General features: G+C 39.1%; 1 protein-coding gene across 1 annotated transcript in view; it reads right to left on the reverse strand.

Annotated features, from left to right (window-relative positions):
• The window catches only part of vat1l (vesicle amine transport 1-like), a 44,876-nt gene extending 37,499 nt beyond the window's left edge, over window positions 1-7,377 (reverse strand). Inside the window, exons 1-3 of the mRNA XM_061963519.1 lie at window positions 7,057-7,377; window positions 5,897-6,026; window positions 5,566-5,781 (exon numbers count right to left, since the gene is read on the reverse strand). Coding sequence (XP_061819503.1) covers window positions 5,566-5,781; window positions 5,897-6,026; window positions 7,057-7,271 — 561 coding nt within the window. The 5' untranslated portion in view covers window positions 7,272-7,377. The remainder of the gene's footprint in view (window positions 1-5,565; window positions 5,782-5,896; window positions 6,027-7,056) is intronic.
• Window positions 7,378-14,877: the final 7,500 nt, after the last annotated feature.

Genomic DNA, 14,877 nt, shown 5'->3' on the forward strand with positions numbered 1-14,877 from the left:
TACTATAAACCCCTATCTGATCAGCAAAGTAAACATTGTGTAAGTATTTCACAAGATTTAATCAATACTGGTTATATGTTTATTATTGTGCTTGTGGTTGCAGTGGTGTAGAAATGCACTCCAAAGTATTTTGCCTTGTAAGAAAAAGACAAGTTAATTTATAGGGCACAATTCGCAAACAAGGCAATTCAAAGTGCTTTGCATATACATAAAATTACAAAAGAGTGAATAAAATCATGAATAAAACTAAATTTATACATTTATATGAACGTACAACACTGAGAACCTTTAGCATATCAGTATGTGGAATTAAATTATGGAATGGATTAAGTAAAGAAGTTAAAAATTGTACTCATATGATCCAGTTTAAGAGGTTGTTTAAAATAATAGTGCTTACAAAGTACAAAGAATTATGAGAAATACTTTCAACTTTATTGAAAATAAGATATTCTTCATCTCAGTATGTTAATAATGACTGAATTAATTAATTACATATTACAAAACTGTTGTGTATACTAATTCACAGATGTTATTTTATTATATAAAAAGGTCAGTAAATGATTCTATATATTTGTAAACGCTCTGAAGTGGGAAAGGGGTAGGATTAAATAAGCTTTGCTTCTTCCTACTCCTTTTCGGACATGATGTAAAATGAAATGATATGAAATTGTGTGATGTATTATACTGCAAGTGTGTTCATGTTCAAAATAAACTAAAGAAAGAAAGAAAGAAAGAAAATCATTATAAAAATAATACTAAATTAATTCAATTAAAATAAAAAAGAGTGGATAAAATACTTTTTTGTCATATGCACAATTTCAAAAAAAGAACTGTATTCGTCCCCTTAAGAGGAAATTTATTTTTACTCTCAACGTAAACATACTGCATAACAAAACTATGAGAAACACCTATTGGCCTAAAAGGTCGCCTATTAAGTTAAATGGACTTTTAGTGACGTACACTAAAGAGATTTAAGAATATGTATCTCTAGAGCCTGTTACAAGTTACAAGCAAAAATTTGAGTTACAAGCGTCCCTGCCATTAGTTGGCGTAGGACACGTCACAGTGAACCCCGTGAGATCCGCCCAAAACATCTGGTATTACTCACTAGCATTACCTTGTAGCTAGAGATCAACATAATGTTTTCCAATTATGGTAGGGAAGGAAATGAGTGCAAAGGACAATGCTGAGAAAAAGAAGTGGATGATATTCATTGAATTAAGGAAAGAAATCATCACAAACATGAGAGCATGTAGTCGACTTGGTGAAGCAATTTGAGCGTATTGCTGCTAGTCTGCAGCGTACTGAAGCAGAATGAGTCAATAACGCTAGTCAAGAATGTTAAAAATATTCTAAACGACAGACATTTATCCATAAACATATGGACATTATTATTATTATTGTAAATAATGTAAATAATTCAATGTATATACTCTGATGATGATTAACTTGTGTGATGACTGTATTATGCTGATAGTATATATTTATACCATGAATTGATTAACGTGGATCTTGACTTAAACAAGTTGAAAAACTTATTCGGGTGTTACCATTTAGTGGTCAATTGTACGGAATATGTACTGTACTGTGCAACCTACTAATAAAGGTCTCAATCAATCAATCAAGACAAGGCGCTGATGGTGTGTTTAATAGAGAAGCAGCTGGAAGAAGTCCACCCTCCAAAGTAAATAGTCTACAATTTTATTACATTGCTTCATACAACTACTATACTTGTAATGCATTCTATTATGTTGTTTTTCATACAGTATTTCTTATCCAGAAGCTTGTTTTTATTTTTAAAAGGTATGTTACATGTTACAATGGTGCTGTTCTGGTTGGCCAAGCACCAAACCCATTTATTTATCATTTCAAAGTGTGGTGTTGATATGAGATACAAGTTTTTTTTAAATTAAGAGCTCAATCATGGAACCAATTAAGCTCGTACATTGAGGTACTACTGTACATTTTTGCTCAGTTTCTCCTTGCCCTCCTACAGCTATTTTTGTTTGCCAACGTTCCTAGGTGTTTTGTGGCACTGGCAACTCCCACTAGTACCGTAGTTGTATGTTTATTCCCTGCTTGGTGCTGTACTAGTGTGGCTAACTTTGGTATCTTCCTGTCCCACTCCTTAATGTTACAGTATGACATATATTACATTGGACAAGTGCAGAGTCACAGTGTATATGTAAATAGTTTGTAAAGTGTACAACCGCCCTACTTGGAGCCACACACTCTGGACAAACACAGCTTTTTACCATTAAAGGGGTCATATCACAATTTTTTTCTACATTCAAAACACGTGCTTGTTGTCAACAGAACATGTAATTGTGGTTCTTTGGTCCAAATTTTGCATATATTTGGTTTCACAGACTATCTTCAAGCCGCTTTCTGAGTCGTTTGGTGTGCTGTCTTATTTACGTGGCTCCACTTCGACTGTGTCTTCTAGTTTTTAGCGCTTACATAGCTAAATCTACTGGCAGATATAAGTGCGAACTATATAAAATGTGTATAAAAAAATGGCAACAGCAGAGGATGCATGTGCATATAGGAGCCAGTCTGCCCCACAACAAAAGGATAGAAAAAAGAAGGATCTTGTTGACTACAGCGTCAGACTATAATGGCGGACTCGTGCAAAACTTTAAACTTTAAACCTTTGAAGATATCCGCTGACACTAGCAATGGGAAGAACGTCACAAATTGGGCAAATTCCAAACGGCTGGTTTGGAGGAAGTATGAAGGAAGGCAAGATTGTTTAACAATTATCTCCGCCATGCCTCCATGGTTTGATTTAAAATGTTCGGGACTAATGCAGATCCCATATACCCAAAAAAACAGGTACCGATAGGTAGGAAAAGTTGGTTTTGTATAATAGGTCCCCTTTAAAGCTAGAGAGACACAAAACACTTTGTTACCATAGGGCTTACTCAATGTACAAACCCTGTTTCCATATGAGTTGGGAAATTGTGTTAGATGTAAATATAAACGGAATACAATGATTTGCAAATAATTTTCAACCCATATTCAGTTGAATATACTACAAAGACAACATATTTGATGTTCAAACTGATAAACTTTTTTTTTGCAAATAATAATTAACTTTAGAATTTGATGCCAGCAACACGTGACAAAGAAGTTGTAAAAGGTGGCAATAAATACTGATAAAGTTGAGGAATGCTCATCAAACACTTATTTGGAACATCCCACAGGTGAACAGGCAAATTGGGAACAGGTGGGTGCCATGATTGGGTATAAAAGTAGATTCCATGAAATGCTCAGTCATTCACAAACAAGGATGGGGCGAGGGTCACCACTTTGTCAACAAATGTGTGAGCAAATTGTTGAACAGTTAAAGAAAAACCTTTCTCAACCAGCTGTTGCAAGGAATTTAGGGATTTCACCATCTACGGTCCGTAATATCATCAAGGGGTTCAGAGAATCTGGAGAAATCACTGCACGTAAGCAGCTAAGCCCATGACCTTTGATCCCTCAGGCTGTACTGCATCAACAAGCGACATCAGTGTGTAAAGGATATCACCACATGGGCTCAGGAACACTTCAGAAACCCACTGTCAGTAACTTCAGTTGGTCGCTACATCTGTAAGTGCATTTTAAAACTCTCCTATGCAAGGCGAAAACCGTTTATCAACAACACCCAGAAGCGCAGTCGGCTTCGCTGGGCCTGAGCTCATCTAAGATGGATTGATACAAAGTGGAAAAGTGTTCTGTGGTCTGACGAGTCCACATTTCAAATTGTTTTTGGAAACTGTGGACGTCGTGTCCTCCGGACCAAAGAGGAAAAGAATCATCCGGATTGTTATAGGCGCAAAGTTGAAAAGCCAACATCTGTGATGGTATGGGGGTGTATTAGTGCCTAAGACATGGGTAACTTACACATCTGTGAAAGCGCCATTAATGCTGAAAGGTACATACAAGTTTTGGAGCAACATATGTTGCCATCCAAGCAACGTTACCATGGACGCCCCTGCTTATTTCAGCAAGACAATGCCAAGCCACGTGTTACATCAACGTGGCTTCATAGTAAAAGAGTGTGGGTACTAGACTGGCCTGCCTGTAGTCCAGGCCTGTCTCCCATTGAAAATGTGTGGCACATTATGAAGCCTAAAATACCACAACGGAGACCCCCGGACTGTTGAACAACTTAAGCTGTATATCAAGCAAGAATGGGAAAAAATTCCACCTGAGAAGCTTAAAAAATGTGTCTCCTCAGTTCCCAAACCTTTACTGAGTGTTGTTAAAAGGAAAAGCCATGTAACACAGTGGTGAACATGCCCTTTCCCAACTACTTTGGCACGTGTTGCAGCCATGAAATTATAAGTTAATTATAATTTGCAAAAAAAAAAATAAAGTTTATGAGTTTGAACATCAAATATATTGTCTTTTTAGTGCATTCAATTGAATATGGGTTGAATAGGATTTGCAAATCATTGTATTCCGTTTATATTTACATCTAACACAATTTCCAACTCATATGGAAACGGGGTTTGTATGTTTAAACTATATTTTGGGTAATACACTACGAATACACTATTGTTGGATCTCAAACTTAATAATTTTTTTTTTGTCGTCCATCGCCACATCATGGTTTCACCACATGGCAGATTTTCAAAACATTTTTTAAAGTATAGTCTCCAATTTTTGGTGCTAACGTAACTATTTTCAAGCATAAGAATGGCTAAATAAATGGAAAATATCAATATTACAATAGCATTGGCCACCAGAGGAGACCAAACCAATTAGAGTGCACTGTTCAGTATCGTGGCCCAGTATTGGCCCAGCCTCAGGCATCATTACTATATTGGATTAAAATAATGTAAAGGTGACATAAGGGTGTTATTTCATTCCTAGAGGGCTGTAATAATGTTAAAAAATATACTCAGAAGCTAGCTAAAAATATATTTGATTTATAATTAAAGATTTCTACTCTGCGGAAATACATTTATTGTGGTCATGTGCGGAACCAATTAACAGCAATAAACGAGGGACAACTGTAATGCGAAGCCAATATTTGAAATAAACTTCATTATACAGTTCATTTAGTATATTTGTGATAAAGCTCTTGTAATGGATCTCGCTTGATTGTGCACGTGTGCTGAGGCTGCAACGATTAATCAAATAAATTGCTTCATTTGATTAGGAAAAAAAAGCTTTGATTTATATTTTGTTGCTTCGATTAATCGCCTAATGAGTGCAACTAATAAAAGTGGAGTGCCCACAACTGTAAATACCCAGACATAGTTTCCACATGGCCGCTGCAATGGAGTGCACATGAGAATGGTGGTGTGTGAGTGCAGTGATCTATGTGGTGGCGAACAGTGTAGTTTTTAAAAATATTTTTTTAGGTTACCGGTAAGTCTAATTGAATTATATTGTTTTATTATGTAGATTTTTTAGAAAAAAATTATTATTTCAACAATTTTTCCAAAAATACACATTGAGGCTTAAAAGTGTGTTTTATTTGATTACTCAATTACTAAAATAATGGTTAGCTGCAGCCCTAGTGTGTACCGAATGAGAACAAGAGAATTATTTACTTGTTTGACTTACAACAGCACCTCCAGCTGAGTGCACAAGCACTGACATTCCCTCTCGGAGGTTGGCCAGCTCAAAGAGCATCATGTAGGCAGCAACAAAGTTCAGAGCGAACGCCGCGGCCTCCGCAAAAGTCATTTCGTCGGGCATTTTGTACACAAACTCCTCTGGAGTACAGACAACTTCTGCCCAGGCGTTGTAGTTGACAAACGCCATGACTCTGTCACCTATCTGAAAGGATGGATAGAACCAAAAGACAGTGCATGCAAAAAACACAACACAGAATGGTGGCTGAGGCAGTGCTAATTTGCATATTAAAGGCGGTGGATGGTTTTATTTGACCAACCTCGAATCCCTTTGTGGTTTCACCCACGGACTCCACGATTCCACAGCATTCGAAGCCCGGAACAAGAGGTGCCCTCGGAGGACAGTCAATAGTTCCCTGACGTACCATCAAATCCAGGAAATTTAAACCACTGCAACGCACAATAAACAGGATCACAGAATGTGATAGACAGACACTATAATTATAGATTTAATCTTTTACTAAAATGAAAATGTCACTGTTAAAGAAGCATTGATTTAATGTACAAATGTTCGAGAGACATGCAATTCCAGACCAGTTGTTCTCAAACTTTTTTCACTAAGTACCACCTCAGAAAAAATTGGGCTTTCCAAGAACCACCATAATGACATTAAAATACAGCAGCATAGTAGGCCTAAAAGCATATTAAATATTTTGGCCACTGTAACATTACACACAGTTTTAACAGTAACACTGTGTTTGAAAATGGAAAAATAAAACACTGTACGTCTTTGGCGTACCACTACAAGGAGCCAGCATAGCACCAATATTAGATGTTTTGAATTCCATTTGATATTGCAGGTGAATGTTGTCTGTCTGTGTTAGCCCTGCGAAGAGGACGCAACTTGTTTAGGGCGTAGTTCCAGCCCCACTGTGACCCCAAAAGGGGACAAGCGGTAGAAAATGAATGGATGGATGATGTGGTCACCAATAATATCTATATTAGTCCTGTGAGGAGAAAGTGACTCATCAGTGGGGCGACATTCACAACAGTAGGTTTCTTTACCTTGACCATTTATGCAATTCTAAGGTTCTCAGTTTCACTGATTGCAAAACATCCATCCATCCATTTCCTACCGCTTGTCCCAATCACGGTGACAGGGGGTGCTGGAGCCTATCTCAGCTGCATTCGGGCGGAAGGCAGGGTACACCCTGGACAAGTCGCCACCTCATCACAGTATTGCAAAACAATACAATTGTATTTTCCTAAACATTAACCAAAAAGTGCCACATGTTAGTTTAAATATAGCAGAAGTACACAACAGGTTGCAAATAATCAAGCTGCTCACATCATCAGTGGGAGAGAAAAAAAGACCTGTGGCTTCTGTATTATCTGTGCACGTGCACATCCATAACCAGCATTGACGTCATTAAATGTGCATATTTACCATGCAGTGACGTCATGTGGTGTGCATATTTACCATGCTTTGACGCGGATCTTCACTTCACCAGGCTTAGGCTCGGGCATTGGCTTCTTCGTCACGCGGAGTTTGTTGAGCCCCCCGAAGCCTGACAGCACCACCGCCCGCATCTCTTTAACGTTCGAGGATTCATGCACGCTTCCCTGCTTCTTGCCAACGTCTCTGCCAATCATGCACTCGCTTTCCTCCGTAATGTGTGCTCCTTCATGAGCCATGAGTGCGGCTGGTGCTCGATTCTTGGAGCTGCTTTGCCTGAAGGCTCACCGATGTGCGCTGCAACCTGCACAGTGGCGCTGTGTGCTGAACCGCAGACTTGGCTCACCGTCTGATGCCCGCATGAGTGCGTTCACACACCCACATAATCTCATTACAATTGTCATTCCAGCTCCTTGAACATTTAGTCATTTTAATGAACTTGTCATGATTGGTGTACGTGTTTGTTCAGTCGTCATATCCACATAGGCTTGAGTGGCAAGTGCGCCCCCTGCTGGTGTAACGTGCTACATTTGCATTGCACTTGAATGTGCTGTGACAGGGAATTTTACACATCACCAATGCATGTGGCTTGAGTCACTCAACAAGTGAGATGCCTTTACGGACACTTGGAAAAGAGGAGCAAAGCCCTCATTCTTCAACGTATTCCCTGATTGCAATTTACATACACATACTTATAACATCTTATTGGTCCCGAAAAACATTAGTATCTAAAGTACCAGTGGCGGATGCAGGTCTCTCAAGGAGGGGAAGCTCAATTTCGGCCTACGTCATAAAATGTGTTGGTGTATTTATAGAGATGTCCGATAATGGCTTTTTTTGCCGATATCCGACATTCCGATATTGTCCAACTCTTAATTACCGATTCCTATATCAACCGATACCGATATATACAGTCGTGGAATTAACACATTATTGTGCCTAATTTTGTTGTGATGCCCCGCTGGATACATTAAACAATGTAACAAGGTTTTCCAAAATAAATCAACTCAAGTTATGGAAAAAAATGCCAACATGGCACTGCCATATTTATTATTGAAGTCACAAAGTGCATTATTTTTTTTAACATGCCTCAAAACAGCAGCTTGGAATTTGGGACATGCTCTCCCTGAGAGAGCATGAGGAGGTTGAGGTGGGTAGGGGGGAGGGGTCGGGGGTAGCGGGGGTGTATATTGCAGCGTCCCGGAATAGTTAGTGCTGCAAGGGGTTCTGGGTATTTGTTCTGTTGTGTTTATGATATGTTACGGTGCGGATGTTCTCCCGAAATGTGTTTGTCATTCTTGTTTGGTGTGGGTTCACAGTGTGGCGCATATTTGTAACAGTGTTAAAGTTGTTTATATGGCCACCCTCAGTGTGACTTGTATGGCTTTTGACCAATTTTGCTTGCGTTCACTTGTGTGTGTGTGTGTGTGAAAAGCCGTAGATAATATGTGACTGGGCCGGCACGCACAGGCATTGCCTTTAAGGTTTATTGGCGCTCTGTACTTCTCCCTACGAGTCCATGGCGGTGTTTAAAAAAATCATACATTTTACTTTTTGATACCGATAATTTTGAAACCGATACCGATAATTTCCGATATTACATTTTTAAAGCATTTATCGGCCGATAATATCGGCAGTCCGATATTATCGGACATCTCTATTTATTTATACGTAAATTCTACCCTCCGTGAAAGTGATCTGTGACCCTGTCGTACCAAGAAGGCGTCTTTTCCAGGGATTTGACAAGTGTCTCAATGGCCAGCAGAGCTAGGCTGCTTAAACGGCGTTGGCCCATGGTGTTGCGGGTGTAAGACTTGAGCCGCTTTAAACAGGAGAAGCTCCTCTCTACACCTGCAGATGTAGCTCCAATCTTTGCCACTAATGACAATAGTTTGTACACCTGTGTGCATTATAAATGTATATTTGTTGTTCAATAAAAAAAAATTCAAATTATCTGCCATTATGTGCAGCTTGCTACCTAACTAGCTCGCTAGCTGGGACTGGTGCGAGGCTAGTGCGACGTGTGTCCGCCTGTGAGTGCTTTAAGACGGTTGAGGGACTCAGCAGCACCCGCTGCTCGGTATGGACAGAAACTGCAGAGTGAAAGAAGTCAGTCTCCAAACACAAAAAAAACACCAGAAATAGAAGCTCTATTTGTCGCTAGTCATTTTAAAAAAAAGAAAATGTCGCTAAGAGGATCTGGAAAGTCTCCGGTTCAACTCAGAACAACAGAATGAATATTGAGGGGGGGGGGGGGGGGGGTTGGTGATAGCTGGGGGTGTATTTTGTAGCATCCCGGAAGAGTTAGTGCTGAGTTAGTCCGCTTAAACTTCTCCTGTTTAAGCGGACGTGACGACAGCTCGTAGGGGACGTTAAAGGCAGTGCCTTTAAGGCAAGCCCCCAAGACTGTGGTCCGGATGGACTACGAGATATAATGACTGATGAACACCTTTGTTCGATAATGAAGGTTGCCTCAGCTCAAAGCCTGAGCCCCAACATTAATGAACTAGCATCCAAGAAAACATGGCTTGGGCACATCAGATTAGATCAGTGTGTTGCAAACTGAGCACTTTAAAGTCCTGAATGGTTGGTTTATTCATTGTTATTTTATTTTCAAATTTATTAGCCTGTGGAAAAAGTTAATGTTTACATTTACCTCAGAAGGCTGCAAATAGAAAAGAGGCATTACATTTTTATTTAAATTGTATTTGATATGCCATTGATAGTGTTTAATTATTATCATTATTATTTGAAACTCGATTTTGCATGTCACTATAAAGTTATATAAGCCTTGCTTGTTCAATATTCAATGCAAAACTTGTTTAGGTCCCTATTAAAAGGTTAATTTGTTCAACCTTGGCCCGCGGCTTTGTTCAGTTTTAAATTTTGGCCCACTCTGTATTTGAGTTTGACACCCCAGGTCTACACTGTATAAAGCAGTGGTCCCCAACCACCGAGCCGCGGCCCGGTATCGGTCCGTGGATCGATTGGTACCGGGTCGCACAAGAAATGTAAAAAAAAAAAATAATAATTTTTTTTTTTTTTAATTACATCAACATAAAAAACACAAGATACACTTACAATTAGTGCACCAACCCAAAAAACCTCCCTCCCCCATTTACACTCATTTGTCCCCGGTTCGTGGGACAAATGTTCAAGCGTTGACCGGTCCGCAGTTACAAAAAGGTTGGGGACCACTGGTTTAAAGCACCGTGAAGCTGCGGGAATGAGAGAGAGGAAAGCTGCGTCGTTACTAGTGATAAGAAGCTGATTCTGAACAAAATAGTGCGTTGCAGCGCATATTCAGTCAATAACATGTACACACAACACTATATATTTAATCACTTATTTTTTGACATTTTAGGGGAAGCTGAGCTTTCCTTGCAGTCTTAGAGCAATCGCCTCTGTAAAGTACTCATTAGCATAAATTATATACAGTGCATCTGGAAAGTGTTTTGTTACATTTTTTTATGTTACAGCTTTATTCCAAAATGGAATACATTTATTTTTGTCCTCAAAATTCTACACACCCCATAACGACAATATGAAAAATTGTAACATTTGCAAAATTATTTAAAAGCCTTTGCTCAATACTTTGTTGATGCACCTTTGGCAGCAATTACAACCTCAGGCCGGTTTGAATATGATGCCACAAGCTTGGCACACTTATCTTTGGCCAGTTTCGCCCATTCCCCTTTGCAGCACCTCTCAAGCTCCTTTAGCTTAGGTTGGATGGGAAGTGTCGGTGTGCTGCCATTTTCAGGTTTCTCCAGAGATGTTCAATCGCATTCAAGTCTGGGACACTCATAGACATTTACAGAGTTGTCCTGATGCCATTACTTTGATATCTTGACTGTGTCCTTAGGGTTGTTGTCCTGCTGAAAAATTAACTGTTGCCCCAGTCTGAGTTTGAGCGTGCTCTGGAGCAGGTTTCCATCCAAGATGTCTCTGTATATTGCTGCATTCGTCTTTCCCTCTATCCTGACTAGTCTCCCAGTTCCTGCCACTGAACACATCCCCACAGCATGATGCTGCCATCACCATACTTCACAGTAGGGATGGTATTGGCCTGGTGTTGAGCAGTGCCTGGTTTCCTCCAAACATGATGCCTGACATTCACGCCAAAGAGTTCAATCTTTGTCTAATCAGACATAATTTTTTGTGTAAGAGTTTTTCAGGTGCATTTTGTCAAACTTTTACGAAGGAATGGCTTCCGTCTTTGCCACTCTACTACACTCTATGATTGGTGGTTTGCTGCAGAGACGGTTGTTTTTCTGGAAGATTCTGCTTTGCTGTAGTTCTGACAGAGTTCTTGGTCACCTCTCTGACAAAAAACTTTTTTCACATTGTCATTTTGGGGTATCGTGTGTAAAGTTTTGAGGACAAAAGTGAATTGATTCAATTTTGGAATAAGGCTGTAACATGACTGACATGTGCTTTGAAAACTTTCCGGATGCACTGAATACAGTAACATATCACAGTAGCATTATGTAGCATCAATAATTGTTCTGGCTTCCCATAATGCATTGCGTCACTTGCATGTAAGTAGTTGTTTAAATTACGCATTTAAAGTTAATTAGTTGTTTATGATTACCCACGATTGTAGTAGTTGCCCTGTGTGTTTATGAGTATCGTATTTACTTGCCTGTTACATGTTGGGTGTGCTATTACTGTATTCGGTACCACGACTTAGTATTGTCTTAGTAACTGTTCGTTTTAATATGGCTGATGTGTGATATTTATTAGATCATTCCAAGGTAGATGACAATGTTTCCTCACAAATGGAGCTATTCATATAGCTAATGAAATATGTTTTGTTTTTAAAAAGGTATTCAACATTAATATAACATTCTATAGATTCACTACACACTAAGTATAATATTTCAAAATTGTATCATTAGTTACAACTAATAAACCTCCCAATATGTATGTTATTAAAAAAAATGGCACTTGAATGTTATAATAGCAGGTGCGCTCATCAGCTAATTATATTGCAAAAACTTCCTGAAATAACTTTTTGCATGATGTTCTAATTTTTTTTTTGTACCTGTATTGCTTGGATTTTCATGACGTCATGTACGGCTCACGTCCCGCTCATTAAAAATGTGTGAAGGTCAAACTAGCTTTGTTTTCAATGGGTATTGGCACGATTTAGCCTTTCTTGAAGAAAAATGCCCTATTCTTGTGTTGTTTTCGGCTGTACGTTCAAATTGCGAAAAGGATACACGTTTCTTTACAGTTCCTTAAAAGGTAATCAAAAAGGGCGGAAGAGTGCAATGTTTTACAAAACAACAAGAAAAGCAGCACACACTCCAGTCCAAGGGAGCAGAGTCGAAGAATGCATGAGTTTGCAGTGATATCTTTGTTAAAGGTTTGTTTGATATACTTTGAACGTTTATTATTTCCCATTTAAGTATTATCTTGATATTATTCGTATTTCTTAAAACACATTTTTGCCACGAGTGTTTCAAAAAGCACCAACGAGCCAAATGTGAGCAAAACCTAAAAGAGTTGAGCTTTTACCAGAGGCAACGATCATAAATGAAGATTTCAGCACATTCACAATGTTGAAATCTAGTTAGATTTTGTTAAAGATGGGGAAACTTGTAAACGGCGCGTGTAACAGCAAGGTAACAAACATTGCTGCCCAAATTAAATCATGAAATGCAACCTTACCCAAGCAAAAACAATGTATATTTATCCCAGAGAGTCCTGATACCGATTACCTTGACCCAGCCACACACCAAGAAGTTGTAGACCTCCATGCTTTTCCAAGTTTTCATCTGTTTCGTCGTGTAGAATGACGTCTGGAGTACAATAGTTCAATATGTCTGGGAACACGCCCGACGTATAATCCTTAATATCACTCAACAAATCTTTTTTTGATAAAGTATCGGTATCTATTCCAGTTGGATTTTTTTTGCTCGCATCTGCTTTTTGAAGGAAGATTTAAGCTTTTTGTACTCAAATAGTTCCCATGTTGCTTACTGTACAACAGTCATCTTAGCCTGGTTGACAACCACTGGTTTTCACTTCCAGGAAGAAGTCACATGTGGGAATACAAGCAATATACAGTGTACTGAATATTTATTACGGAGACTGTCTATAATGCTTTTTGTTTGTAAAAAGGTTTTCAGTTTTCAAAACACTGTCAAAGAAGTATTGATTTAATATGTTCATAATTACCATATTTGTGTGCATTATACCGTTTAGAGCAGTGGTTCTTAACCTGGGTTCGATCGAACCCTAGGGGTTCGGTGAGTCAGCCTCAGGGGTTCGACGGAGCCTCCGCCGCGGAGGTCAAGACACACCCGACTCATTGTGTAAATAAAAACTTCTCCCGATCTGCTTTATGGATACGGCAACAGCAGAAGTCACACTGATTTGCAGGTGTGTAATTTGTTGTGAGTTCATGCACTGTGTTGGTTTTGTTCTTTGAACAAGGTGATGTTGATGCACGGTTTTGTGCACCAGTAAAAAAACATAGCTTTGTCTTGAATTTGAAAAAAACAAACATTTTATTTTTCACTAAAGAAGGGTTCGGTGAATGCGCGTATGAAACTGGTGGGGTTCGGTATCTCAAACAAGGTTAAGAACCACTGGTTTAGAGCATCAGGCCTATTATCTTTGTTAAATGCAGATGTTTTGACACAGCTCTTGTTTTGGATCTTGGGTGTACCTAATCCTGTGGTCAGAGGCTTTTCAGAAACCTGTATATCCAAAATCATTAGTATCACAATCACTATACTCTGGTTACATGTAGAGATGTCTGATAATATCGGGATGCTGATATTATTGGTCGATAAATGCTTTAAAATGTAGTATCGGAAATTATCGGTATCGGTTTCAAAAAGTTAAATTTATCACTTTTAAAACGCCGCTGTACGGAGTGGTACACGGACGTAGGGAGAAGTACAGAGCGCCAATAAACCTTAAAGGCTCTGCCTTTGCGTGCCGGCCCAATCACATAATACCTACGGCTTTTCACACACACACAAGTGAATGCACGCATACTTGGTCAACAGCCATGCAGGTCACACTGAGGGTGGCCGTATAAACAACTTTAACACTGTTACAAATATGCGCCACACTGTGAACCCACACCAAACAAGAATGACAAACACATTTTGGGAGAACATACGCACTGTAACACATAAACACAACAGAACAAATACCCAGAAACCCTTGCAGCACTAACTCTTCCGGGACGCTACAATATACACCCCCCGCCACCCCCTACCATCCCCCCAACCAACCCCGCCCACCTCAACCTCCTCATGCTCTCTCAGGGAGAGCATGTCCCAAATTCCAAGCTGCTGTTTTGAGGCATGTTAAAACTTGTGACTTCAATAATAAATATGGCAGTGCCATGTTGGCATTTTTTTCCATAACTTGAGTTGATTTATTTTGGAAAACCTTGTTACATTGTTTAATGCATCCAGCGGGGCATCACAACAAAATTAGGCAGAGTAATGTGTTAATTCCACGACTGTATATATCGGTATCAGTTGATATTGGAATCGGTAATTAAGAGTTGGACAATATCGGAATATCGGATATCGGCAAAAAAGCCATTATCGGACATCTCTAGTTACATGCCATATCTACTTCACAATAGGTAGTCATACAAAATGTTATATACTCTGGTTCCAAACCATATGTACTTCACAATAGGTAGTCATACAAAATGTTATTGTTTGGTTATTTACCAAATGTATGGTTTTAGAAACTGATTTATTTTATGAATCAAGCCAATATGGTACTATACATATCCAGGATCTTGTTTGGTTTCATATTTTTGGCGCTGAAGTAGTTTTCTTTCTAATGAAAAGTGAATAAACAATC

The sequence above is a fragment of the Nerophis lumbriciformis genome, linkage group LG06, assembly GCF_033978685.3.
Source record: "Nerophis lumbriciformis linkage group LG06, RoL_Nlum_v2.1, whole genome shotgun sequence".
In the NCBI taxonomy this organism is placed as follows: Eukaryota; Metazoa; Chordata; class Actinopteri; order Syngnathiformes; family Syngnathidae; genus Nerophis; species Nerophis lumbriciformis.